Raw genomic sequence first — 26,064 nt, forward strand, 5'->3', positions numbered from 1 at the left:
TATTTTCAATATGATCTCATTATGTTAAAAAGTACCACAGTCATCTGTGTAAATACATTAGAAAATTTCTGGAAAGATAAATGTCAGATTGATACACTTGTTACCTCCAGGAAAGGGAGTGGGAGTCAAATAGAAACTATTATGTTGATTTTATTGTTAGAGTTTTTGTAATAAAAGTGTATATAGTGAATATTATATATATTGTGTATATTAAAAAGGTAATACATATGATCCTATTAATACATTTCCATAGATAATAAAGCTGGAAGGGGCCTTAGAAAATCATCTAGTCTGGTATCCTTATTTTATGGATAAGGAAACCTAAGCCCATCTAAGTTATATTCTCCACCAAGTTGATTAATGACAAAGTCAAGATAAGAATCTAGATTTTCTGATACCCAAAACCAGAACTTTTTCCACACTGCCTTCTAGGTACAGCTAAAATAAATGTTTTTCATGAAGTGTTTCCTGATTGTACAAAGGGATATCTTCTCTAAATTCCTATCTGTACATTGTTTGTATCACTTACATGAATTTCACCTACACTACCTTATAATACAACGTCCTTCCCTTCTGGATCATATATATCACGTGAGGGAAAAAACTTTAACTTGCTCGTTTTTATATCTGACACACATTTTTTGGATAACAGGTGCTCAGTGAATTAATAATTAATATTTTTGTTTGATTTTTGTGGCAAGCTGTGCACCTCATGTTAGATTAAGAGGGGAAAGTTAAATGCCAAACCAAATAAACAGCTGTGGGGATTTTTTTGTTTTTGTTTTTTGCTATTTTGTGAAGCCAGCAACTTCAAGATAGAAAGTATTTTAGGAAGGCACATAGTGAGATATTTACTACCCTGCAAATATCTTCCCTTTCCAAGGAAAATACTTTGTTCTCCACTCGTGCTTCAGAGAGAACAGTTTGTCCCCATAGGATATTCTAGGTAATATGACCCACTTAGGAAATATGTGGTGATTGTGCTTCATAATAGGACCTCTGCTAAAGTTGTTGTACCATGGGAAAATGCCTCTTGAGTGTGATGGTTTTACAGATGAAAGTACATTTTTCTCTGTATTTGAATTGGTACAGCAGACCAAGAAACTCAATTATGACTTAAAGTTTTACTATAAATAGCATAGAAGATGTGATAGATCTTTTTGTTGTTGTGAAAACATTTCCTCAAAATGTTTTGGAGTTTATATAAGCATATTGCCCTTGATGTATTGTCACCCTGTTCTGTCTAAATAGCTCTATAACTTGATATTAGCATCTTACTAAATTTCAGCTTGCTTTTTGAGTTATAGTCTTCTTCTATGATTTTTATCTGCAGTTGTTTTGTTTTTGATTTTTTGGTAACTTGGTTTATTCTGTTAGCTGTTTAATTTGACATCATTAAAAGCCTGCAGAATTTTTTAAACAGATTCTTTCATGAAAGTTCCCATTATCAGCTAGAACATTGTGCTTGGGAAGATTCTTAGGAAGACTTTTTTTTTTTTTGAAAGGCTAATGTTTCTCTTAGTTTAGAATTAATAACCTTAGGACAAAATCACAGAATGCTGAATATTTCCATAAATGCTTCTAGCCAAAGAGATTGTTATTGAAGGGGCCAATTGGTGCTCATAGGTTTTCATCTAGTCATGCTTACTATACCAGAATTCAAAAGTGTATGTGTGTGTGTGCACACGTGTGCCTGTAGTTTTATTTTTATTTATTTATTTATTTATTTATTTATTTATTTATTTAATTTTTTTTAACGTTTATTTATTTTTGAGACAGAGAGAGACAGAGCATGAACGGGGGAGGGTCAGAGAGAGGGAGACACAGAATCCGAAACAGGCTCCAGGCTCTGAGCTGTCAGCACAGAGCCCGACGCGGGGCTCGAACTCACGGACCGCGAGATTGTGACCTGAGCCGAAGTCAGCCGCTCAACCGACTGAGCCACCCAGGCGCCCCTGTAGTTTTATTTTAAAGTGCAGTTATGAGTTTGGCTCATTTGAAAACTATGAAGTAATTAAAATAGAGATAAGACTTTACTAAATAGTTACTAAATCTGTAACTAGTGAATTTCAAATATGGTATATTGAAACTTGTTCTTGCTTTGTTGAGCATTTTATTAGAAATTTTAAAAATTAGGGGCGCCTGGGTGGCGCAGTCGGTTAAGCGTCCGACTTCAGCCAGGTCACGATCTCGCGGTCCGTGAGTTCGAGCCCCGCGTCAGGCTCTGGGCTGATGGCTCGGAGCCTGGAGCCTGTTTCCGATTCTGTGTCTCCCTCTCTCTCTGCCCCTCCCCTGTTCATGCTCTGTCTCTCTCTGTCCCAAAAATAAATAAAAATACGTTGAAAAAAAAAAAAATTTTAAAAGAAATTTTAAAAATTATATTTAGCACATTTTGATCTGCTATGCTTGGAAGAAAAGATTTTAGAGGTTAGTTTTTCACTGTTCTTGTTCATAGTTTTTTTTAACTTTCATAGAAATAAAGATTGTAGATTAATTTACTCATAAAATTAATAGGCCTTTGTCATTTTCTAAGTTTTTAATTGGCTGTAGAATTTGCTATAAGAAAATTCCTTTTATTTTAAAATTGTAGTCAACAGTGCTTAGTTTAGTAATATTTGAATGGCATGGAAAAAATGATTTTTGTTTTTTAATTCAAGTATAATATATAGTGTTATATTAGTTTCAGGTGTACAATATAATGATTCAGCAATTATATATATTAGTGTTTATCATGACATATATACTCTTAACCCTTCACCTGTCTCGCCCATTCTCTCCCCACCTCCCTCTAGCAGCCACTAGTTTGTTCTTTATATTTAAACATCTGTTTTGAAAAAACAGATTTTTAAACATTAGCTTGAGGGCATTTTCTGGTTAGTGCTTTAATTTAAAAACAGGTTTTTTTTCAAATGGTAGTTCTTTATGGAGAAACATTTTTAGAAATGATATAAAGAACTGTATTCTATTTGTGATTTCATAGTTTAGGCATAGCAAAGCTGGAGCTCAAACAGGTGTTTGAACTTGGCAGCTTTAATTTGCAAAGTGACTCTACCTCTCTTGGTAAACGAAGGTTAATTAGAGGTTTCTCAACCTATTTCATCGAGCTTTTAGTACTGTAGTACAGAGGGGTTGTATGCTAGTACAGGTCCAACAGACAGAGGTTAGAAATAAACAATTGTTAAGAATCATTCATCTTTTAGCTTTAGTTTTACTTTTTCCACCAAAGTACAATTTGACCTCTTTCTCTCTACCCCCTTCCCACCCTTTGTACTTTTACGTGAGATAACTAGGAAATATGTTGGAAGTTTTGTTTTAGGAATTGTTTCAAATTTCCTTGATCCTTAAAATTTAGCATTTGTTTTGAACACCAATCTAAGATGACTTGAGTATCAGTCTAAGATGACTTCCGCCTGATGGTTAAATGTCTATGCTAATGTCTCTTTAAGAATCTTATACACCATTAACCCCAACATCATGTTTTCTAATTTAAAATCTTTGGTGGAAATGAGAGTTCATTTGAAGTGGCTTCATTTCTGGCACTGACAAAGGACCCCTAAAGAGAATTACAAACAACTGATAAGCACTTACTTACTAGGTATTGACTGTGTGCTAGGTACTGGGGATAGGATGAAAGGAGAAGTTCTGGATTCTGCTTTTGAGGATTTATAGTCTAACTAGATAGAAGACAAAATATATATTATAAAGCCCCCATAAGCAATATAATAATTAAGTGCTAACTTGTGTGTATCCCAGATGGGAGTTGAGTTAACCTCATAGCAGCAGGTTATCATAGGCTAAAACTAGCATAAACAACTTAGTTACGAGTGCTTGACTTGTGTGCTTCTGTCTAGGCATTTGCCAAAATTGGTTTTATCATATTTTCAATATGTTTGAAAGGGCTTTCAGGAAAAATGCTGCATCTGAAGCTTTTTTGCTCTTTTAATCATTAAAATATAGTTTGTCACTTATTCTGGAATGAAAGTGAACTTTCAGCTATTCAGCATGTATAAGATTCATATAGACCTGGGACTACATTTAAAGACTGTGATAAAGTCTTCTTAATCTATAGTTGCTTTCCTGATATGCTGTGACATATCATGTCACAGCTAAAATACAGAAGTCATTTTTAGTGGCTGTTTTTCTTACTGAGGGGTGTCTACTATGGTTTTCCCTCTTTTGTAGTTGCAGTGTTGGTGAATACCCAAGTGTCTTGTGAAAAAAGCTTTAACTGGGACATGGGACAGTTAAATCTGCTATAGCTCTGGGTAAATAAGGAAAACTGAAAGCCCATTTCCTTAGCTCTCCAGAATCTCTTCTATGTCATTTTGGTTTGGAGTACTATTGAAGATGTTCCTTTTATTTTAGTAAGCCTTATATGATGAAGTCTTAGAAACTTCTGTGATTATGTTTTTCCCTTTGTGACTTACATTTCTTCTGAGTGCTTCACAATTTATCCTTTAATAGATAACCCCAAACAAGATGTTTCTGTGGGAAATATGTGCTTCTGTAAACTTTTTTCTAGTACGTCAACTTTAGATTACTGATTTCTAAAAATTTCAACATGCAGCCTATCTCTTAAGTTTGCATAAAAACTGATACTGGAGGTTTATATGGCATTTTATGCCATTACAAAAAAATCTATTTTTCATAATATGCTTTATTTTCTAATATTTTTACCCAAAAGTAATTAGAACAATATCAACCCTTTAAACTACTCTAAAATTAAACGAGAAAATTTGGGTTTTCTAATTTGAAAAGAAGGGAGAAATCTGGAAATGAAGAAAGGATACACCAAGATTTTTTTCACCAAAATCATAATGACTAGAATTACGAAGTATAGTCCCTTGAAGCTTAAAAGAGGGATTTTTGAATTTAAAAAAGAAAATGGATAGTCCTGCTTTACACAGTGAAATTCTTACAGGGATTTATTACACTAATAAAAAATGGAAATAAAATCAAACCACTTTAGATCAGTTCTTTAATAAAATATTGCTACTGTTTATATATATATAAATATATATATATATTTATATATATATATTTATATATATTTATATATATTTATATATATATTTATATATATATAGTCATGGAAGACAACCATCATAGTTTTCCTGAGCCATCTGTTGGTGTCACTGACAAATATGTACTCTTTGGTATTTGGATCATTGGTGTGACCAATTACGGCATTTTTCTCTAGGGTTGTAATGTCTGTATGGTTTTTCTTTCTTGATTCACTTTATTCCAGTCTGATTCACAATTATCCCTTTACAGAACAGCTTGTATTTGGCATAGCTGTAAAAAAAAAAAAAAAAAATCCAGTCTTTTCTAAATAAGGTTCTTTTTCAATCGGAAATTCCATCTTTGTAGTTAAAACATTTGTAAACATAACACAATTTAGATAGAGTTGAATGACTTTGCAAGACTGCTATTTTTGTAATGCAGGAGGCTTTTCCTAAAGAGCAATTTGGTGATACTGGGCTCCTAGAACTCCCTTGAAAGCAGTTGGAATTTACTGCTGTATGTATTGGGTCAGATGAAGGAGGAAACATGCATTTTCTGGCTTGCAATGTTCAGGAAATATTGGTATGTTTAGAAGAAATTACTGAATACGTTTTGGGTGTTATTTTTCATCATTTCAAAGGATCCTTCACATATCTTTTGTCCCCTGAGATTAGAGATGTTGGTGATCCCAAAGATATTTCAGGACTTTCTTCCTGTTATATCTCTAGTATCTGAAAGGAAATACAGCCAAGTTGGGCAAACTTATTCTCCAAATTCTGTCACCTTCTTTGGTTGGAGCAACAATTTTTATATTCTTATTGGAATATACTTAGGCGAGCCATACAAACTGCCCTGCAGAACAGCCAGGATTTTGATTGGCAGTGGTAACAAAATGGAACATGTTCCCTCAGACCGGCTTCTTCTTCTTTTCATATTCATAGAACAGTCTAGATTTGTTCTATAATCAAAGTGTAATGGCACTTGTGCAGCAATCATTCTTGGACAGAAGGCTATGTTGGTATTGAGTTAAGGCTGGAATCATACAAAATAAGTATTAGATTTCTGATTTTTCTCTCATTGAATTTTTTTCCTGGGCTTATCCAGAGGAGAGTCAAACTAAGATTTAGACAGATACAAATAGAAACAAGTCATAAATTTGAACACAGTTTTTTACTGATAAAATTTGTCTTTTAGGAGACATTGTAATTGTTTTTACTCTGCTGAATACTTTTTCCTTTTCAGAAGGGCTTTAAGAAGTAAAGTAGTTCTTATGACATGTTCATATTTTACCTGCTAAAAATGCTCAGTGCCCTAATATAACACTGAAAATATTTCTGTTTATCAGAAGAGAGCATGCCCAGAATTGCAGCCAGGTGTTTTGTGAAGCTGCCTCCGAAAGAAACTTTCAAAAACTACACTTCAGTTGGGCCCTTTGTGATCGGAAAAAAATATGATACAGTATAATAAAAGAGAAAGATGGGAAGGGTTATGTAACTTTGAAATAAAGATAAACCAAAACATTAATTCTCTGTCATTGTCAGGACTGTGGCATATTTAACATTCTGTGTATCTTATTTTTTTAGGGATTTTCAATGCCCAATAAATACCTCAGGATTATTATTATTTTTTTAATCATACATTAGTCAACAGTTGCTCTTTGTTATTACCCTTTTCCTGCCCTAAATTTCACTCTCCCAAACAAAACAAAACAAAAAACAGCCCCACATTTCAATTTCAGGGAAATTTTTCTAAAATGGGACTTTAAAAATAATCCCTGGCTAACTTGACTGAATTGGCAGATATTCCGCAATGCCAGGCCCATTTGCCCTCTGCCAATAGTAAGCATGGTCGCTATTTTTAATCATTTAGCTTCGTATTTCAGGTTACTTATATTCAGTACAAATTATGGATATTCATCTTCCAGGGATGTGTTCCTTCTTAGGCCAGAGTATTTCTTTTCCATTTAAATAAAATGTGTCTTTCTTCTAAGTGAGTACACTTCCTTAAAATGAACTATTATACTAATCACATCTTGTTATAAAAGCATTGTGCTATTTTCATTTTATAATTCTAAATGAACATTTGTATTCCAAAGCATTCTTCAAGCATGTTGTTTGTGCTGTGTAGAATCATCATTTTATTAAAGATAAGTAACAGTATTTCTTCATTTCCCTCTACAACCCTGGACTATAATTTGGTATAATAAAATAGTTGCACTGGGCTTGTGGGTAGGAGTGGGGCTGTGAGTGTTAGAATTACACTCTTATAGAAGAGTAGACTAATGCTTGCTGTGTACATTTTGTGTGTAAAACTAGGGCAGTATCTTACAGAACGTTATCACTGTGTCTCAAATCTGACTTGCCAGCACGTAGGAAGTTTGTTTTGGTTTCAAAATGTACTTTACCCCATGGTGGCTGGCAGGGTACAATACTATTGACATCACTGTGTTTCAAATAGAAAATTAACAAGTAGCTACTGTTGTGATTGCAGATTGCCTTCCCAGTCCCTGTGAGAGAATGCTTTTTCTTTGGACAGCAACACTTCTCAGCCCCTTGGTACCATTAAATCAGCCAATGGGGGCTGCCAGAATAGGGATGAACACCAACAAAAAGCTGAAGAATAGAAAAACTGTTAATAATGCAAAAATCTTTAATCAGTTTCCAAATTGATGTGAAAGATAAATAATTGTTAAAAATTTCTCTCCCACCCACAGCTAAGTTTTGACAGTAGGCCAGGTTCAGAGCCTGATCTCTCCAGAGAGGAGAATCCTTTCCCTCCACCCAAACCCCTGGAGAGTTGCCAAAGGAAAATAAGCTATTTTGTATTTAGAACAAATTGCCACTGTTTTCTCCAGTGATGTAGCCCTATTTCCCAGACTTTGAAACTTGGAATACAGAAAGTTCTTGTGTGACCAAAGAAGAAATATGGTGAATGAATGATCAAGTTTTTTGTTTTTTTTTATAACCAAATACTCATAAGCAGATAAGGGGGCGAGGGGGATGAGATGTATACATGGAAGCTAAATTCAGTGCAGAATGGATGTCAAATGAACAATTTTTGTTAAATCACTTTGGAGATTTGGTTCCTTATGGAGGTTTTCAGTGAAGAACATATGCCTCTACAACCAGATTTTAATTATTTTTTTTTCAAATGAGGCTGTCAAAAATCAAGTTTTCCTTATAGATGAATGCAGGACAGTTTTTAAAAATTGTTTATGTGTCTGTACTATAGGCTTTAACTGATCAGCAGTCCTGTGATTTTGTAAAACTGCAGTTGCTAGTTTCTCATGTTATCAGATGGGATAAAACTGTTCATTTAATTTTTTTTTCTCTCTTGCATTGTAGAGTATTTCTTTTTAGACTTTTCCCTCTCTTACCTTGGTTTTCTTAGCTTTATGTCTTTTCTGTTTTTTTTCTTAGTAATTGCCTTCCTGCCATTATACTTGTTGTTGTTACTATTTCTTGAACAACAGCTGGAACAAAGGCCAAACTTAAATTGAATTTTCTGTTTGCTAAGAGGCTTATTAATAAGGTTAGAAAGTTGAAATTGGTGACCAAAAAACTGGATTAAAAAAAAATGATCTGTGGGGGCTCCTGGGTAGCTCAGTCGGTTGAGTGTCCCACTCTTGATCTCAGCTTAGGTCTTGATCTCAGGGTTGTGAGTTCAAGCCCCATATTGGGCTCCACGCTGCTCAGGGAACCTACCAAAAAAAAAAAAAAATCTGTGAAGTTCATTTTACATTGTCTTAGTCCCCCATCCCTGTAAATGCATCGATAAATCAGTCTAATGGCTGTAATTCTTAATCCTGTTTCACTATTAAAAGAGATGCTGACCCTAGAGTTAGATTGGAGATTGTCAGGAACTCTACAAGTAGTCATCTTTGGTGGCAACTTCAGTGGCACACAAATTTCTAGTGTACAGTTTTGGCATCCATAAGCAGATCTCTCATGAATGTCGACCTGGCATCTGAATATACTGTTTGGAGGCCCCAGTATTGTTACCTCAACTTTGTGAGTTAGAGAGTCCCAGAAATATCCACTAGAAATTATGTTACGTTCCTCCTTCCCACTGTGTGCCAGTTATTCTGTTTGTTATTGGAAAAACTGAAATGACTAAAAATATGGACTCAGTCTTATCTAGAAAGTAACAAAAATATAGTATGATTAGTATGAAAACCAACTATTAATTTTCTGAGGAAGGATGTAGCAAGGAAGGTGTCATAGAAGAAATAGTAGTTTGGCTGTGGTCTGATAAATGAGTTAGATACGCACTAGGTAGATAGTAAAGAGGAGGACATTCCGGGTAGAGAAATGGGTAAGTATAAAAGCACATTTGGTTTGTTGAAGAGGTTTGCAAGGGTATGGGCAATAGAAAGTGTGGCTAGAAAAGTGGTAGGCAGAAGTCCAAATTATAGCATCTTCAAACAGATAAAAATTACTACTGGCATCACAGCATCTTGGTTCAGTGTCATAATAAGGTGCCACTGATTGTTTACTGATAATCATTGTTATTGACTGAATGGCACTTCGTCCTCTTCATATCTGAGATGTAAAGACTAAATAAAACTTCAACCCATATTGAATCTGTGCAGTTTGAGAAAGAATGTGTCACTATTTTGTCCTCATTAATTTATTGAGTACTCACGTCTCCCCGTCTCTTCTCCCCAACTCTTTTCTCCCTCACTCTCTCAACCTTTGAAAAACATAATCCTAGCTATGATTCAGAAGTGATATTCTGAATTCTAAAGTTCTAATACTGATCTGTAGCAATTTGCTCTAGTAGTTTGAACATAGATTCCTGGAGGTCTTGAGATACAGTGTAAAATAGTGCAAGATTTATTTGAAGTCTTCTTTTGTCTTAAAAGTGTACTTTGCATTTGTGTTTATTTTCCTATAAAATGGTGTTTTCTTCCAAATCTTTGAGGAAAAGTAGGACTTCAGAAGGCATATTACTGTATGTTTAACCTTCTGCCTTTAAATATTCTGGCTTTCTACCCTAAGAACTACTTAGATTTTATTTGGAGAAAGTGATTTTAAAAAGTCTTCCAAGAGTGAATAACATGTATCTCAGCCTTAACTGATTTTATTCAGTTGTATAGAGATGAGCTCTTCAGTACTAAGATGGACAGTGTGACTGTGGAATAATTTATATTAATATAATATTATATAGTATATATAATTTACAGTTTCATTATAACACTTGTTGATATTTCTATCTGGTTATTTGATAAGGTATCAATTGAATTACGATGAATATTAAAGCAGCTTTTTTTTTTTTAATAGAGTCCCAGCTATTCAACTAAGTTTTTATTTTGTTGTCATTAAGCCTCACAACACCATCATCAGTTCTGATGCTAGGGAAATGCCATTTACCAAGTTACTACCTGGGAGCACTTAATAGTCTGTTTATTTTTTGTGAGGCAGATAATAAGTAAGTTGTAAGTGAAAACATATAATTAGCACATGCCATTTTATGAGAATCGCTTGTCTAAGTTTTCTTATTTCACAGACAGAATAAGCTGAACAGAATATGATCATATTTGTTTTTGTAAATAAGATCCATGACTTTATATCTGGATCCATTTTTAATGTCATTTTTCATAAGAAAAAGAGGTAGGCAGATTTTTTTTTGTAACTTTAGAGATTTTTGAAGCTTTTCAACACTAAATTTTAGAGAAACATTGAAATAAAAATGTATAGGATAAGCAGCTAGTTGCTGTCATGTGCAGAAGTGTTGTGTAGGGAGTTGGGAAACCTGGCCACAAGCCACTGCAGTTTTGAAGAATGTGGCTCAAGGGAGGACTCTCAGCCCGTTGCGTAACTTTCAGCAGAGAGGAAAGTACAAAAACTGTCCCTATCACTTGACTTGTTTTCCATTTTGATTTAGTTACTTGGCACAGTCTTGGTATCCTGTAGTGGGGGAATGAAAGACAAGCAAGTTCCAATGAAGGACCGTGCCTCCGAGGGCATCAGCCAATGGATGGTTTGTGAGACCTGGCAGGTGTTAAATTTCATATTGTTTTGGGGCAGAAGGATTAGAGTTTCAAGAGACGGCTTGAAAAAACATCATCCTATAGTACTTGCAATTTTTTTTTTTCTAAAAGAGAATTCTTTCCTCTCTTTTCCCTCAACACTGTGTGCTTCTTGTGTATATACCTCTGCTTTAAAATATCACAGCTACTAGGTAAGAGGGGCCATTTTATAGCAAAATCATTTCTCCTCATGTTCTGTGATATTTCACTTTGGCAGTAGAGTTTACAAGGTTTGAAATCAAAAGCAGTGTTGGTTCCTTCAGGGAAAAATGATCCCAATCTACCAAAATAAAAGCCAAACAGACTCTAATTGTTCCTTTTCCCGCTGGGGGCTTGTCCTTTTTGAAGGTATGGGTTAGTTTGATAGGACCTTCTCTCTAACAAGGTTAGTCACTGGGAATTGCCTCTTTCCCTGGATAAAACCCACTTTTAAATCTATTTTAAAACAGACCTCAAAGAGTATTTGAAAATAAAAGTACTTTGGTATCTCTCCATTCTCTTGCCCCCTCCCTCAGCAAGGAGACTCCAGTTTTCTTACAGGGCACCCTTGCTGCAGTGTCTAATCCTCATGCTAAATTAGGAAGGATTTATGTTTTCATAGTTTTTATTGAACTATCCATGTGTTGTGAAAACTTAAGTAAATGCTAACCAGGGGGCTAAATTTTTTTCTCATTTTCTGTCAAGGCTAGTTCCATAAATTTTACAATGTCAGGCTTTTTCTGTTGGTTGCTAGTCTGGTGTTCATCAGAATATTCAGAGCAGCAGCCTTAACTTTCCCCAGCCTTCTTAACCTGCTTTGACTAAAGGTGCAGTATATGCCTTTCATGAATCCTATGTCAGCTCTTCCACAACTTGGAGACTTGAAAAATACCATTTTATGTTATGGGCAAATTTTTTTCTCAGTGCATAAGGATTTTCAAATCAAACCAAGGGTTTGTTTTGTTTTTTTTGTTTTTTTGTTTTTTTTTTCCTTCTGTCTCTTGTCCTCTTTCTTCCTCCAGTGTCTTGCAGCCCATGATTTGGCAACCCCTTACAGGAGGCTCCTGAGCCACCAGTCACATGAGAATGAAGGCAAGAAAAGAAAGGACCAGATGGCATCAAAAGATATGCCTTTCTAGGTCGTTGGTGGTTAAGCTTGCAATCTGGTTACCAGCAGGGAGACCGTGGGGGAAAGGGTGAGAACAGCACAGCACCACTGTAAGGGAAGAAGAATTTTGCCGTATGGTTTGTTTCAATAATTTGCTGGAGAAAAAAAATTTATACATGAAGGTGAATGAATTTTCTGATTTAACTTTCCAGTTTACAGTCACAGGGTATCACATTGCTCTTGGAAGGGTGAATTTACCTAAAACTGGCATAACAAGCATGTGGAAGACTGTGTGCAGTATTTGGATGGCAGCTTTGAAAAGTGTGCCTCCCACTTGGTCAGTTGCTGTCCTTCAACTGCCATTAACCTTTTGTTACTTTATTCTCTATAAATTCCTGACTCACAAGTATAAAAACTGAAGGAAATGACATTTGGCTCTCACAGATAGACCTTTCCCCACGGGAGAGCAGAGGACATCATTTACCACTCCTTCATACTCATATCTGTTTTGGAGATTGTATTTACAAGACATGGAAAATGGCATCACTGGCCTTTGTGAGACATGATAACTCAGAGTATCTTTTCTTAAGCTGTAACTTGGAGCACATTTATAATTATTTGAAGAAATGTTCGATAGTGGCTAATAAAAAGTATTTTAGAGGGCAGTCTGACCTCCCTGTTCATCAGCCATCTTACACATTGACTCCCTAGGCCTGGGCAAATTCTGATTTGATAGTGCTATTGCAGCAGACCAGACTGCTGAACTTGGCTGATATTTCCTTACAAAATTCCAACTTAGTTGTTTTCCCCTGAAAGAAAAAAGTTAAGATATTTTTAATTTTAGGTTCAAACTTGATTTCAATATATGAACTTGAGTCCTGTACTCTTTTAATTACCTTGAGAAGTGTTGCTTTCTCATAGATGAATTCAATATCTCTCAAGTCCAAAGTCAAATTTCAGCTTCTCTTGTAAGTCTTCTTTCTCCAATTACAATCTCTCCTTTTATTCAGATTCTGTTGCCCTTGATTTCTGTATGACTCATTTCATTATGAACCAAATGAACAAAACAATATGTTTCATTCTGTAGTTTAGATTATAAACTCTTAAAGTTTCTGTTTCTGCTTCTGCCATTCAAGCAAGTGTGTGGAATATTGCTGAATAAACAAAAGGTAGTAAAAAAAATCCCTCGATAATAAGGAGAAAGAAAAAACATAGATATTTTAATATTATGTTAGTTGATTTCTGCCTAGATTTTAATGTGACTGTAGATTTCACGAAACAGTAAACTGACCCACCCATTTTTTCCTTGACGTAAAAGTAAGGAATCATTCTGAAGTTCCTTAAACTCTGTAAAAGATACTTCCTATGTAGTTCTGGGGTTAAGTAATTTAAACAAAATTGACAAGTTATTCTTATCATTTATGTTAACTTTACTAGTTGCTCTATTAACTTTTTTAGATGACTGAATTCAGAGCCCCCCTTGACAGCCTCTAATTAGCTAGACAACCACCAGTCTTTCTCTCTACGCTCCAGTAATATCATGAGTACAGTTGTTAAGCATATGCTGTAATAATCCTAATGAAGAGGTTAAAGGATTTTTTAGTATGGATTTTTTTGGTGGTTTTTGTTTTTGTTTTTTGCTTGCTTTGGTTTTTTGATGTTTTAGTCTACTCAGCAAGAGCACTTTGTGATCATGTGAATCCTCCCTTAAGAGGTTTCCTAGTTAAAAATGAGAATTTTGCTAAAGGTTCTGTGATTTGGGGTAGCACAGCAGGGGAGCGGAGTGACTTTAAAATTGTTAAATTTGAAATTGAAGTTGGAGCACCTGGGTGGCTCAGTCCGTTAAGCAACCAGGTCATGATCTTGCAGGTCGTGGGTTTGAGCCCTTTATCAGGCTTTATGCTAATAGCTTGGAGCCTGTAGCCTCCTTCAGATTTTTTCTCCCTGTCTCTCTACTCCTCCTCCCTCTTCACACTCTATTTCTCAAAAATAAATACTCATTAAAAATTTTTTAAAAAATTGTTAAATCTCTTTAAGGGGAATCCATTGATATACTTTTAATTTAGGGAAATTTTTAAAATTCCTTTATCTACGTCAGGTATGACAGATTTCATCTTGGAGCCAACTATTAGATTTGAGTTAATGGGCTCAGTAAAGAGATTTGGAATGGAAATACTAATGGACCTCTAACTATAGCCGGGGTAGTGGGTACTGTAAGAATCTTGACAGTTCATCACCAAACCTCTGATCTCATTCCCCTGAATCATCTTGCTTATCTGTGACATAATTGGTTGCTTATTGCCTTCTCCTACCCCTCTTTCAAATTGCTAGCATTTGAGAATTTCACTTGTCATTATATCTTGTGTATTAAGACAGAAGCATAGTTTGGTGGGTGAACTAGTAAAACCATTTTGGCCCTCCTTGAGAAGATGATGTGTTTTGTTCCTGGTGCAACTGAGACAGTTGCTATAAATATTCAGTTATAGCTCTTTAAGGAATAAGGATGAACTGTAAATACATACTTGGATTTTCTTTTCAGATATACTTTTAATTGCTGAATTATATTATGCCTATGAAGCACAGAACCAGAGATTGTTTTAGGGTACAATTATGTACCTAGAACCCTCATCATGGGTCATCATGATCATAGTATCTTAAGGATATGGGGAAGGTAAATCTGTGAGACTCTGTGCTAGCATTTTCAGGAGAAAATTTTCCTAACTTGCCCAAAGGATGGGTGGATTAAATAAATGGAATGACTTTTAGTAAAGAATTTTGTCACCTAGCTTTTTGTCATGTGTAGAAAATTCGAGGTGGGGTAATGAGAGAGAGAGGAGAGGGAGAAAGAAATAAAAATTAAAAACTAATGAGCTGGTACATTTAGATATTAGGAAGTAGGTTGTTGTTTCAGTGGCTGAAACAACCTGTCCCTGTGGGGACAGGTATGTGTGTGGGTGTGTGCAAAAGATGGGAGGGAGGAAATGGAAATTTGTGAGCCTTTTCTACCCCCTGGGGGTACTCCAGCTGAAGACCGCTAGGTCTCTAGCCTGTGGTTCTAGGCATTCGAAATGAAATACAATTAATTGCCCTGTATGCTTTCCTACTTACACATTAATACAGCTGGAGACAGTTGGGAAGGGTTAAAAATTAAATCATCTCTGACAGATTACCATTGGGGATAATAATCTGAAGTGACCATGTCTACAGAGCACAACAGAAATGGCAGAGACTGAAAACCAGTAGTCATGCCTATACTTGCAGATACTAAGAAACTGAAGAATAAGGGGTGTAACATGAGTATAGACTAAATAATGTGTGAATTATTATTTGTCTTAAAATAGATTTTAGGATGTTTCTAGTAGAATATTCAAGCTGTGCTGATTTGATTTTCTTCTTTTTTTTTTTTTTTTTTTGGTCTTTCTTAGACGAGCTCATCTGCGCCTGTGTTTAGAACGCTTAAAAGTTCTGATTCCACTAGGACCAGACTGTACCAGGCACACAACACTTGGTTTGCTCAACAAAGCCAAAGCACACATCAAGGTGAGAATTTCTGCTTTCATATTTGTACATGTCTCAGCCCTTGTTTCATTATAAGCAGTGATTCCTATTCATAAACATCAGCTAGCCCCCTGTGCCCTCCTTAATCACTGACCTCAAGAGAAATCTTTCTGAAAACTTACCAACTAATCTGATGGGAGCAACATAAACTGATTAAACTAAACTGTTTTGACAGCATGGCCATTTGAGGAGCTGGAAATACTAGGAAAAAACAATTACTCTGCTGATCCCTAGAAGGAAGGCAGTTGTGCCCTCTGGTGGAGCTGAGTTTATTTGGCTCCGTGTCTCAGTATTTTTCCATCAAACTACAGTGCAGAGCAAGTTTCTCTTTCATGGAGATAACTTTACAGACTTTGAGAATTCCATACTGTTCTTGTAATGTAGCATTCATTACACACACAAAAAGTGAAAAAAGAAGTATTCTTGATGTTTAAAAGTATGTATTTATGTATGTTTTTATACGTACACACACACATATATACTTGTATTTTCATATTTTCTCTGCCAAAGAAGAAATGTTTTAAGATATTAGGTAGAAATCAGTTTTATTGTTTGTACTGGACTGTGCACAAACTAAAATATCATTTTATCATTTTATCATTTTAGAAACTTGAAGAAGCTGAAAGGAAGAGCCAGCACCAGCTAGAGAACTTGGAACGAGAACAGAGATTTTTAAAGCGGCGACTGGAACAGCTGCAGGGTCCTCAGGAGATGGAACGAATACGAATGGACAGCATTGGATCAACTATTTCTTCAGATCGTTCTGATTCAGAGCGAGGTAGGCAGTGTACTTCTTCCCTAATGAAATACTAAGCATCCTTGTATCTAAATTTAGGCAGGATAAGTTGGAAAGCACTCTATTTTCTTCTATTTGCTTTCTTCTTTCTTCAGCTAATACTGTAATGTTCTAGATTTTTGTGCAATCACAACGTTGTCTAGCAACCCCTATATGAACTATAGAACTTTTTTCCTTGATTATATACATAATGTATTAACTTTCCACTTTGAAACAATTTTAGACTGACATAAAAGTGTTTTCTATAGAAAATTGTAGAGTTCTCATATGCTCTTCCCCCAGGTTTCCCTAATGTTAACATCTTATGTAGCCATAATATAGTTATTATAACCAGAAAATTAATATTCATGTAATACTTTACTGTAGACCTTATTCAAATTTCATCAGTTTTCCCACTAATGTCCTTTGTCTGATCTAGGATCCTGTGCAGGATCCAACATTGCATTAGATAGTTCCTCAGTCTTTTGTAATCATGACACTTCTTTTTTTTTTAAAATTTTTTTTAAGTTTATTCATTTTTTTGAGAGAGCATGAGTGGGGGAGGAACAGAGAGAAAGAGACACAGGATCTGAAGCAGGCTCCAGGCTCTAAGCTGTCAGCACAGAGCCTGACTCAGGGCTTGAACCATGAACCAGAAGATCATGACCTGAGCCAAATTCAGCCACTTAACTGACTGAACCATTCAGGCGCCCCCCAACCATGACACTTCTGAAGAGTATTGGTCAGTTATTTTAGACAGAGTCTCTCTAGTGTCTTATGTTCTCCCATTATTAAATTGAGGTTATACATTTGGGGGGAAGAAATATCACAGAAGTGATGTGCCCTTCTCAATTCATTCTATCAGGAAGATATGTGATGTTGATATGTTTTGTTACTGGTGATATAAATTTTTATGTCTGTATTTTAAAGCACCACACCCTTCATTTCTCTCTTCCCATCTGTCCCATAACATTTGTCTTTGGCAGAATGAAAGAACAAGAATTAATCAAAAATTTGTTTGAATTTTACTGATCTCTTTATAACTCCCACCTCATCAGGCCTATAGCACATTAAAAGATCCCAGAGGTGAACTTCACCCTCATGATTTTAAGCTTTACATTTGGGAAAACAGCTCATGAGGATTCTAAAACAAAAAAGGAAATGTTTGTAAAATACCTTTTGACTTTTTATTATGGAAATTTTCAAACATACACAAAAGTAAAATCGAATATTGTCATGTACCCATCATCCAATTTGAACAGCTATCAATATTCTGCCATTCTTGTTTCATCTGTTATCCCCTCATCCTCACCATTTTTTCTGGAATATTTTAAATCAAATCCCAGATAACATTAATAATTTTGTCCCTAAATAGTTCAGTATTTATCTTTAATAAATGGCACTTAAAAAAATCATAATGCTATTATAGCCCACAAAATCAGTGAAATCAGATAATCTTATTTAATGTCTGATAATCCAGTTTCTGATAGATTTTCTCAAAGATAGCATTTTACCTTTCATTAGAGCCCCAAATCCATATTGCATTTGTTTTTGCTTTTTAAGATACTTTTAATCTATAATAGTTTTCCCTTCCCCATTTCTTTGTTGTAGAAACTGAGTCATTTTTCTTATAGAATTCCCACATTTTAGATTTGGCTGATGGAATCCTCATGATGTCATTTAACATGTTCTTCTGTCCTTATTTCCTGTAAACTGGTTGGTGGATCTAGTGACTTGATTAAATTCAGGTTCTTTTTTGAGGCAAGAATACTTCATAGGTGATACTGATACATTTATGCAAATGCTCAACCTTTCACTTAATAGTTTTAGTAATCATTAGTGATTGCCCCAATTTGTTATTTTTTTAGATATTACAAATAGTACTTCCTAATTCTACCATTCTTCTTGCATTTATTAAATTTTTTATAAAGAAGAAATTTTGGGGGGTGCCTGAGTGGCTCGGTTTGTTAAGTGTCTGACTTTGGCTCAGGTCATGATCTTGAGGTTCATGAGTTTGAGCCCCATGTTGGGCTCTCTGCTGTCAGCACAGAGCCTCCTTCAAATCCTCTGTTTCCCTCTCTGTCTGCCCCTCCTCACCCTCTTTCTCGCTCTCAAAATAAATAAAAACATTGAAGAAACAAAAGAACGTTTCTTCATCAACTTTTTTGGCTACCCTGAAATAAAGTCCATATAGGGAAAATGGGATAGATTCTTTTTTTAAACTTAGGTGTTTTTGGTTTTTTAGTCAATTTTGTGAATAATGAATCATCAGTGTCTTAGCAACCTCCAGAGGTAACAGGGTTTTTTGTTTTGCCTTTTGTTTTTTATTATCTTATGAATTCCTCATAGGTTTTCATGTATTGAATATGTTCTAATCCATGAAGTCATTCTTTTTGTCCTTTTTTAATTTTTTTATTTTAGAAAGAGCATGAGCAGGGGGAGAGGGGCAGAGAGAGTGAGAGACTCTTAAGCAGACTCCACACTCAGTGCAGAGTCCAACACGGGGCTCAATTCCACAACCCCAGGATCATAACCTGAGCCAAAATCAAGAGTCAGACGCTCAACCAGCTGAGCCACCCAGGCGAACCTTTATTCTTTTTAATAATCAAATTTCCCACATTCCATAGAAGCATTTCAAATTGATTTTTGATCCCTTTTAACACAACCCTGGGAGTCCTGGGTTTATTGTTTTTGTTGTTGTTTTGCTGTGTAAGTTTATTTTTACATGGCACTCAGTTTCAGAGAACAAAAGTTTATCAGAGACAACAGCAAGAACCTCAAGGACATGCCACATTTATGAATGACACTGAGGTGTAGCAGAAATAACCCTGAATTAGGAGGCAGACCTTGATGCTAGTCTTTTTTTCTACTGGTTACTAGCTGTGTGACTTTGTCAGGTGTTCAGCTTTAGCTGCCCTTCCTGATGTTCACTCCTCTTTGTACCCATCCCACCTCCAAATTTGACTAATGGTATATCTTCATTATAGTGTTCATTTTTTTTAGTAGTGCTAGTGTAGTACCTCTCTTCCCTATTCTTATCTGGAAGCCCTGTTTCCCAGTATTACAGGGGACTTTTAGTAATATCTCTAGTCCATTTGACTAGAGCAGTCTCTCATTTTACTTTGTTATGATTGAGTGCAGCATGCTCTGTTGGATAGGGTGTCTTGATTTTATTTTCCAGTTGTAGGTTGGATGAGTATTCTGTGATACCGGGAAACACTAAATAGCCTGTGAAGCATTGTGGATGTAAAACAAATAGTTATGAATTCATAGGATTGTTTGGACAGCTTATTTGGATAGATGCCTGCATTTTAGAAACAGATTTCTAAAACTTTTTGAAGCAACAAGTCCTTTTGAAAATTATACTCTTTGAAATAACTTACTCTGTCTTCTTGGGCTCAGCAAGAATCCACTTTTCCTAAAGCAATTGTGATCAGTGTGAACCCTTAGAATCAGTGCCAAATCTAAAACATTAGGCTTTGAGTTTAAAAGAATTGAATAATCCTGAGTTCATTCTAGCTGTTATGGGAGAGAACAATTTTTCAAGTGCTTTTTTTTTTTTTAAATGTATGTTGCATTTTATGTATTATTGGTGATTGTATATGTAATGCTTAACAAACTACCTGTTGATAGCTGGTCATATATGTATTTAGGGATTTTTTTTTAAATCATGTTTGATATTTGAAGTAAACTTAAATATCACCATTGAAATATCTTTACTATAATCTTTACTGTAGATCTCCCTATAATCCAGAGACCTTTCAGGCTCATACCCTCATTTCAAGCTATGTTTGATGCAAGAAAATTAAATTGAATTGAAGGCAAATCCCTCAGAGTTCACTTTGTAATGACTGGCTTAGTTTGGCTATTGAATACACAGAGGTCTTTATGATGAATTCTAGAAGTCTGTAGATCTGTCTGTAGAATGATATTACCAAAGGCAAGAATTAATGGATAAATTTTCTCGTTCACCTATACTAAGTTTATGCTTTTTTTCCTCTTTAAGGCAACTCTGATTAATAAACAGCACTGAGAATTAGTTTCTAGTTTAATGCAAAACAGATGTTGTTAAACCAGTTGGGGTTGGGATCTTTTAATATTAAGCACTAATTCCCAAATAGGCCAAGTGCTTTTGGTGGGAGGTCCAGACGGACTGGCGTCAAAGGCTTTAGAAAACTTGCTGCCTAAATTGAGACCACCGCTGGATACCAGACATTCCCCTTTGCAAAAATATATCCGTGTCTCTTCACCTTTCATTACTTCTGTCCTCCAGGGTTCACCGATAATAAGCTCGTATAACAATTATTTAAGAAAAATTATTTCATACTACCCAAAGTAATCACTTTTCTTATGCCCTTTCCTCATTAATTTTTGAAAGTGCATGTATACTAGATTACTGATGCTCTTCCTTTTTTCTCTTTGGCAGAGGAGATTGAAGTGGATGTTGAAAGCACAGAGTTCTCCCATGGAGAAGTGGACAATATCAGTACCACCAGCATCAGTGACATTGATGACCACAGCAGCCTGCAGAGTATTGGGAGTGACGAGGGTTACTCCAGTGCCAGTGTCAAACTTTCATTCACTTCCTAGAACCCAGCATGACATAACAGTGCAGGGCAAAATATTCACTGGGCCAATTCAATCCAAACAATCTCTTAAATTGGGTTCATGATGCAGTCTCCTCTTTAAAACTAAACAAAACTATACTTGAACAAAAGGGTCAAAAGACCTCTATTTAAGCAAATACTTAGCAAAAAGTGGGGCAGAGCCTCCCCAGCAGAACAAATACTCATTCGTATTTGAAAATCACAGCTTCTAATGGCAGCAGAAAACTTCTGTGAAATTTTCTTGATTTAGTTTATTTGAAAGAGGACATTGGAGATTCTGTCCTCTATCTTCTCTAGTTTGCTCATACTACAATGAGTAGACACATTTAAGGATGGGGTTATGAACCCTTCCCGAGTTTTAATGGTCCTAAAAAACAAAATCAAACCTATAGTAATGAGAAGACAAGATAATCAGGCATTAATCTTGGATAGCTAAAGAGCTATTAAAACTCAGCCTGGGACAGCTTATCATGAAGCCTGTGGATGATCAATTCTTGAAAAAACAAACAAACAAAAAAAAGCAAGCTCATTTCATGCTCTGCAAAAGGAGAGACTCCCATGAAGCCTTTTGAAAGGGATCATCATGCAGCTCAGCTTTCTGTTGGATTCCATGCTAAGCAAGCTAACCTTATCCTGCATTGTTAGCAGTAGGGCACCCAACCGCCAGCTCAACAGTCAGCCGCCCTTAGGCCCTTGGGCAGCGTGGGGGCAGTCTGTATGACAGCCTCTACCACACAGGGCCTATAATTCGGATTGAGGGGCCAGAAGGAAAAAGCTCTCCATGCCTCTGTGTCTGCGTAGGCCAGAAGAGTTGTGCAACGCAGATTAGCAGGTCAAGGTCTGAGCCACGGCAGCATTTTTATTTCAGATTTTGATAACTGTTTGTATGTGTTGAAAACCAAAATGACATCTTTTTAAAGCTTGTCCATAAAAAACATAGATGTCTTTTATAGTGGAAAAACACATGGGAAAAAATCATCTATTTTGATGCAGCATTTGATAATGATAAAACACCTCACACCTCACTCTTTATAGTGCACAAAACGAATGAGGTCTGGGCTAGGTAGAAAAAGGTCAATGCTGTTTTTGTTTTCTTTTAGAATCATTACCTTTACCAGCTTTTAACCATCTGATATCTATAGTAGACACATTATAATACTTAACATAGTTAAGTTTGGCACTTGTCTCATTTTATTGTAAAGGTTTGCTTCCATTTTCTTACAGGCAGTCTCTCTCCTTCCTCACAGTCCCACTGTGCAGGTGCTATTGTTGCTCTTCTCAATATTTTCAGAAATGTTTTAAGTGAAATTTCTTTTCTAACCTGCACTTTGATGTCATGTGTTCCCTTTGTCTTTCAAAATCCAAGGTTCCCCCTGGCCCTCTCCTTTACCCCAGGAAGCCTTCTTGGACACCTTATCCCTGGCTCTTTGGACTTTGTATACTTTAAATAATTTAACTACCCTTAATTACTTAAAAAAAAAAAGCTTTATGATTTTCATAACTTATTGCTGATTTTAATGGGTTGTTAATTTCAGTCCTGTAGTTTTATTTTGTTTAGATAGGGCTGGGCAAGGAAAAAGAAAATAAAGACAACCATATTTAGCAGTGCAGTTGAGTTGTGTGTGTAATGTTAGACTATCCTTTGTAAGTAGCACTTTAACAGCTTTCACTGCTTCTCTGTATGAAGTGTACCATCTTGGCCATACACAAGGCCTCAGCATATACTTACTTGTTTTTTGTGCTTTTCCTGTGCCTCCCAAAATATTTTATCCTTGATTGTGCTATGTTTGAGTGGAAGAAATTCTTTGAAGTAGATGTGTGAAAAACTGCATGCCTTTAGAAGCCCATTATTAGAACTTGCTAATAACTTCAGGTGCTGGGGACTTAATGAAAAACATGGCAAATTCATTTCTCTGGCCCAGGTAAATTACTTCTGGTTTTACTTATAATTACTCCTGGCTGGGTCAAAATGTTGCTCTATATATTTGCTTTCTTTTGACTTTCCCAAGGGAGACAGTTTAAAGACTCTGCTAACTACCATGGAAAGAAAATGGAAGCCAGTGATTCAGCTTCCGTTTTGTTACTCCCATGGCATTCACTTACATCACTTGCCTAGGGCTGGAATTTCGGTCTTCATTCAGGAGAACTCGAGGTGCTGCCATTTTGTTGTATATGTACAAGTTGGTGGGCTGGGAAGCCTTTGTCACGAATCTATAATACCTATTTCAACTGCCCCCTAAATTACTCCTTCCCCGGGTTTGTTTTCCTTGCGGGAGGGGAATGGATTGTATGATGAGTGAAAAGTATTAATTTTTTAAAAGACAAATCGACTTTGAAGATATAAAAGTTAATTGCAAGAAATAAAAATTGTGAATGAAGAACACCCGAGTGCTTTTTGTACACCCTTCTCTATGAAGGAAAAAAATATGAATGAGCATCCACACCTTGAAAAGCAACTATCTCCTAAGCTGATACTACTTCAGTAGTCCAGAATTAATGGCAATTTGAATCATTGCCATTTCCTGTTCTATAATTTAAACAGGTGCCTTCTTGACTGATGTGATAACTCCATGTAACCTAACTGCAGATGGTTTAATGTACCCGATAATCTTAACTGCTTCAGGTAGGACACAAAGCCATTTGTTATTATCTGTTCTTAATAACTTTTTAGAGGAATCACTTTGTACTGTCATTTAAATTGAAAATAAGTCTGGAAGTTATTTAGTCCCCACCCACTAACCTGAGTTAAAGTACCCTTTGTGTAAAATGCCTAAGTAATATATTAATAGATAGAGGTAAAGTCCTGTTTCAGTGCATATTTGTTACCAAAGAAGATTCTGATGAAGTCAAACTGTAGTTTCTGATTAGAATAGGTATGAGAATTCTGGTAGAAATGCCTTTTCCAGTCCCCATGACAGTGATAGCTTTTAGCATTATGAAGGGATTTCAAAAGGCAGGATTATTGAGGCAAATCTTCTAACCTAAGGCCACACTACTTCCTGGGTCATTTCTCATGAGAAAATTGTTTAACCTCTTAGGTAAGTTTCTTTGGGAAGTTTGTTTTCTTCCACTTGAAGCAACTAGCTGCCTTTTCCCTTTCTTCTTTCATTATCCTTCCACCTCAAAAATTCCATACTTCCTACCAACAACAGCATAATGTGGGAAGAATAGAGTTTTTTGGGTCACATTTAAATCTCAGTTCTAATATTTGCTAAGGACTCTGGGCAAGTTACTTAACTTCTTCATGGAGCCTGTTTCCTCCTGAAAAGTTGTAAATACTACCTCTATCTTGAAAGATTGTAAGACTCAGTCTAGGAATTTGTAGCACCAAAAGGAAAGTAAGAGGTATGTACTTCTCAGCTTTCTCTGATGAATGCAACCTTCTAATTTTTTCATCTTTAATCTTGAATTTTAGTTATTCTGACTCTGGGTCTTACAGAAAAAGACTATTTCTATTAAATAAAATGGTTCATTTTCACAAAATTCCATGACAGGCTATACTTTGTAAGAAGTCAATTTTGATGTCCTATAGAATTTTTTAAATAAAGACTTTATAAGATTGATGTATCAGCGGTTTTAGTGATTACCTGGTCTTTCTAAAAAAAAAAGACTAACCTGAGCTTGAGTATGTTAAACACTAATAGTAACCATTGCATAATGCCCTAGTTAATATTTAGTGTTGGCCTTGCCAAGAAAAAAATCTTGGCTCATGTACTAGATCTAATAGGAAACTGGTTTTCTTGTGGAATACATCTGAGTCTTTTAAATAATAAGTGTAGCTCAAGATACATGTACTGGCTGACAACCTCACTTCTTGGTTCTGTTTTACCTTTCTATACAGTCATAAATTGTTAGGGGAAATGGCTTAGATGAAGCTCTTTTAAAGTATTGCCAACTAACTTCCTATAGTTTTGAAATTTTTTCCATTTCCTCAAGCTCTTAACTCTTTGTTATGGAGGGAATGCTTCAAGTCTTTACTGGTAGGGCAATAACTGCCATATTTATCTTAGATTTTCACATCAGGGCATCAGACAGCATTGTAGAATGTAAAAGCCATAAAATATCTCTAAAATATATGTCAAAAATACAGATTTAAGAGGTCAGTTCCTTCTAAATTAGCACTATCACACTCTGAAAGCTATGTCAACTAAACCTGACAGTGCTTTTTTGGAAGGAAAAACTTGGCAAAAGAACCAAAGGGATATTTACTCCTTCCTGCATACTTCTGAGCAATGAATGAACAATTGGGCAATTACCATCTATTAAAGACTAGCCTAGCTGCAGGTCTCGGGCTTCAACTCTAGTTTTCCCAGGATATAGAATCAAGTGTTTCCTCCAAGCCTGAATTCTTTCTTTGGTTAGAAATGCATCGCATCTTGCTAAAGTCAGTTCAGGGCTTGAAAGGGGAAAAAATAAAAGCACATCCAGTTTCACCAAGAAAAGGAAATCATGAGCCAGCAAAATAATAAATACGACTTTGGGCCTAAGGTTGACACAGTAGCTCTTCAAACAAAAAGCAACCTTTTCTCCTAATGCGTGTTAACTACGGTTTCTTTAGCTGTGATCTTAAATAACTGGGAAAACAAATTACAATTGTAGTAATTGCAGTAGCTTGAGTCTGTACTGGTTTTGTAAAAATGAATGGGTGAAATGCTTGGTGTAAGTAAATTGTCAATTTTTATTTCCTAGGAACTAGAAGATTATCCAAAGTTCGGTATTTTTAGCTAGTTCAGCTGTCAACTACCAAAGGCCCAGTATTATTTTCAGATCTTCTTTACCCCCTCAAGTCCACAAAAGAACCACTTTTATATATACATAAGCTGAAAGGCAGAAAAGGCAATTGAAGAACCTCACAGAACTCTTAACACCTTCATCTTGTTTTCTTTTACTACTTTCTTTTGGCTAGTCCAAAACAAATTCTTAGAATGTCAATATTGGTCTCTGTGCCTCTTAAGGTATTTTTTTAAGAACATGACTGTACACACACAGTATTAGGGGATTC

At 35.7% G+C, this 26,064-nt stretch overlaps 1 protein-coding gene across 4 annotated transcripts in view; it reads left to right on the plus strand.

The window, feature by feature from the left end:
- The window catches only part of MXI1 (MAX interactor 1, dimerization protein), an 80,991-nt gene extending 57,548 nt beyond the window's left edge, over positions 1-23,443 (plus strand). For all 4 annotated transcript variants that reach the window (XM_019459398.2, XM_019459402.2, XM_019459400.2 and 1 more), the window contains 3 exons: positions 15,548-15,662; positions 16,287-16,458; positions 20,882-23,443. In XM_019459398.2, coding sequence (XP_019314943.2) covers positions 15,548-15,662; positions 16,287-16,458; positions 20,882-21,045 — 451 coding nt within the window. In that variant the 3' untranslated portion in view covers positions 21,046-23,443. The remainder of the gene's footprint in view (positions 1-15,547; positions 15,663-16,286; positions 16,459-20,881) is intronic.
- Positions 23,444-26,064: the final 2,621 nt, after the last annotated feature.

This window comes from Panthera pardus, unplaced genomic scaffold (genome assembly GCF_024362965.1).
Source record: "Panthera pardus isolate Hobbes unplaced genomic scaffold, ASM2436296v1 HiC_scaffold_22, whole genome shotgun sequence".
Classification (NCBI taxonomy): Eukaryota; Metazoa; Chordata; class Mammalia; order Carnivora; family Felidae; genus Panthera; species Panthera pardus.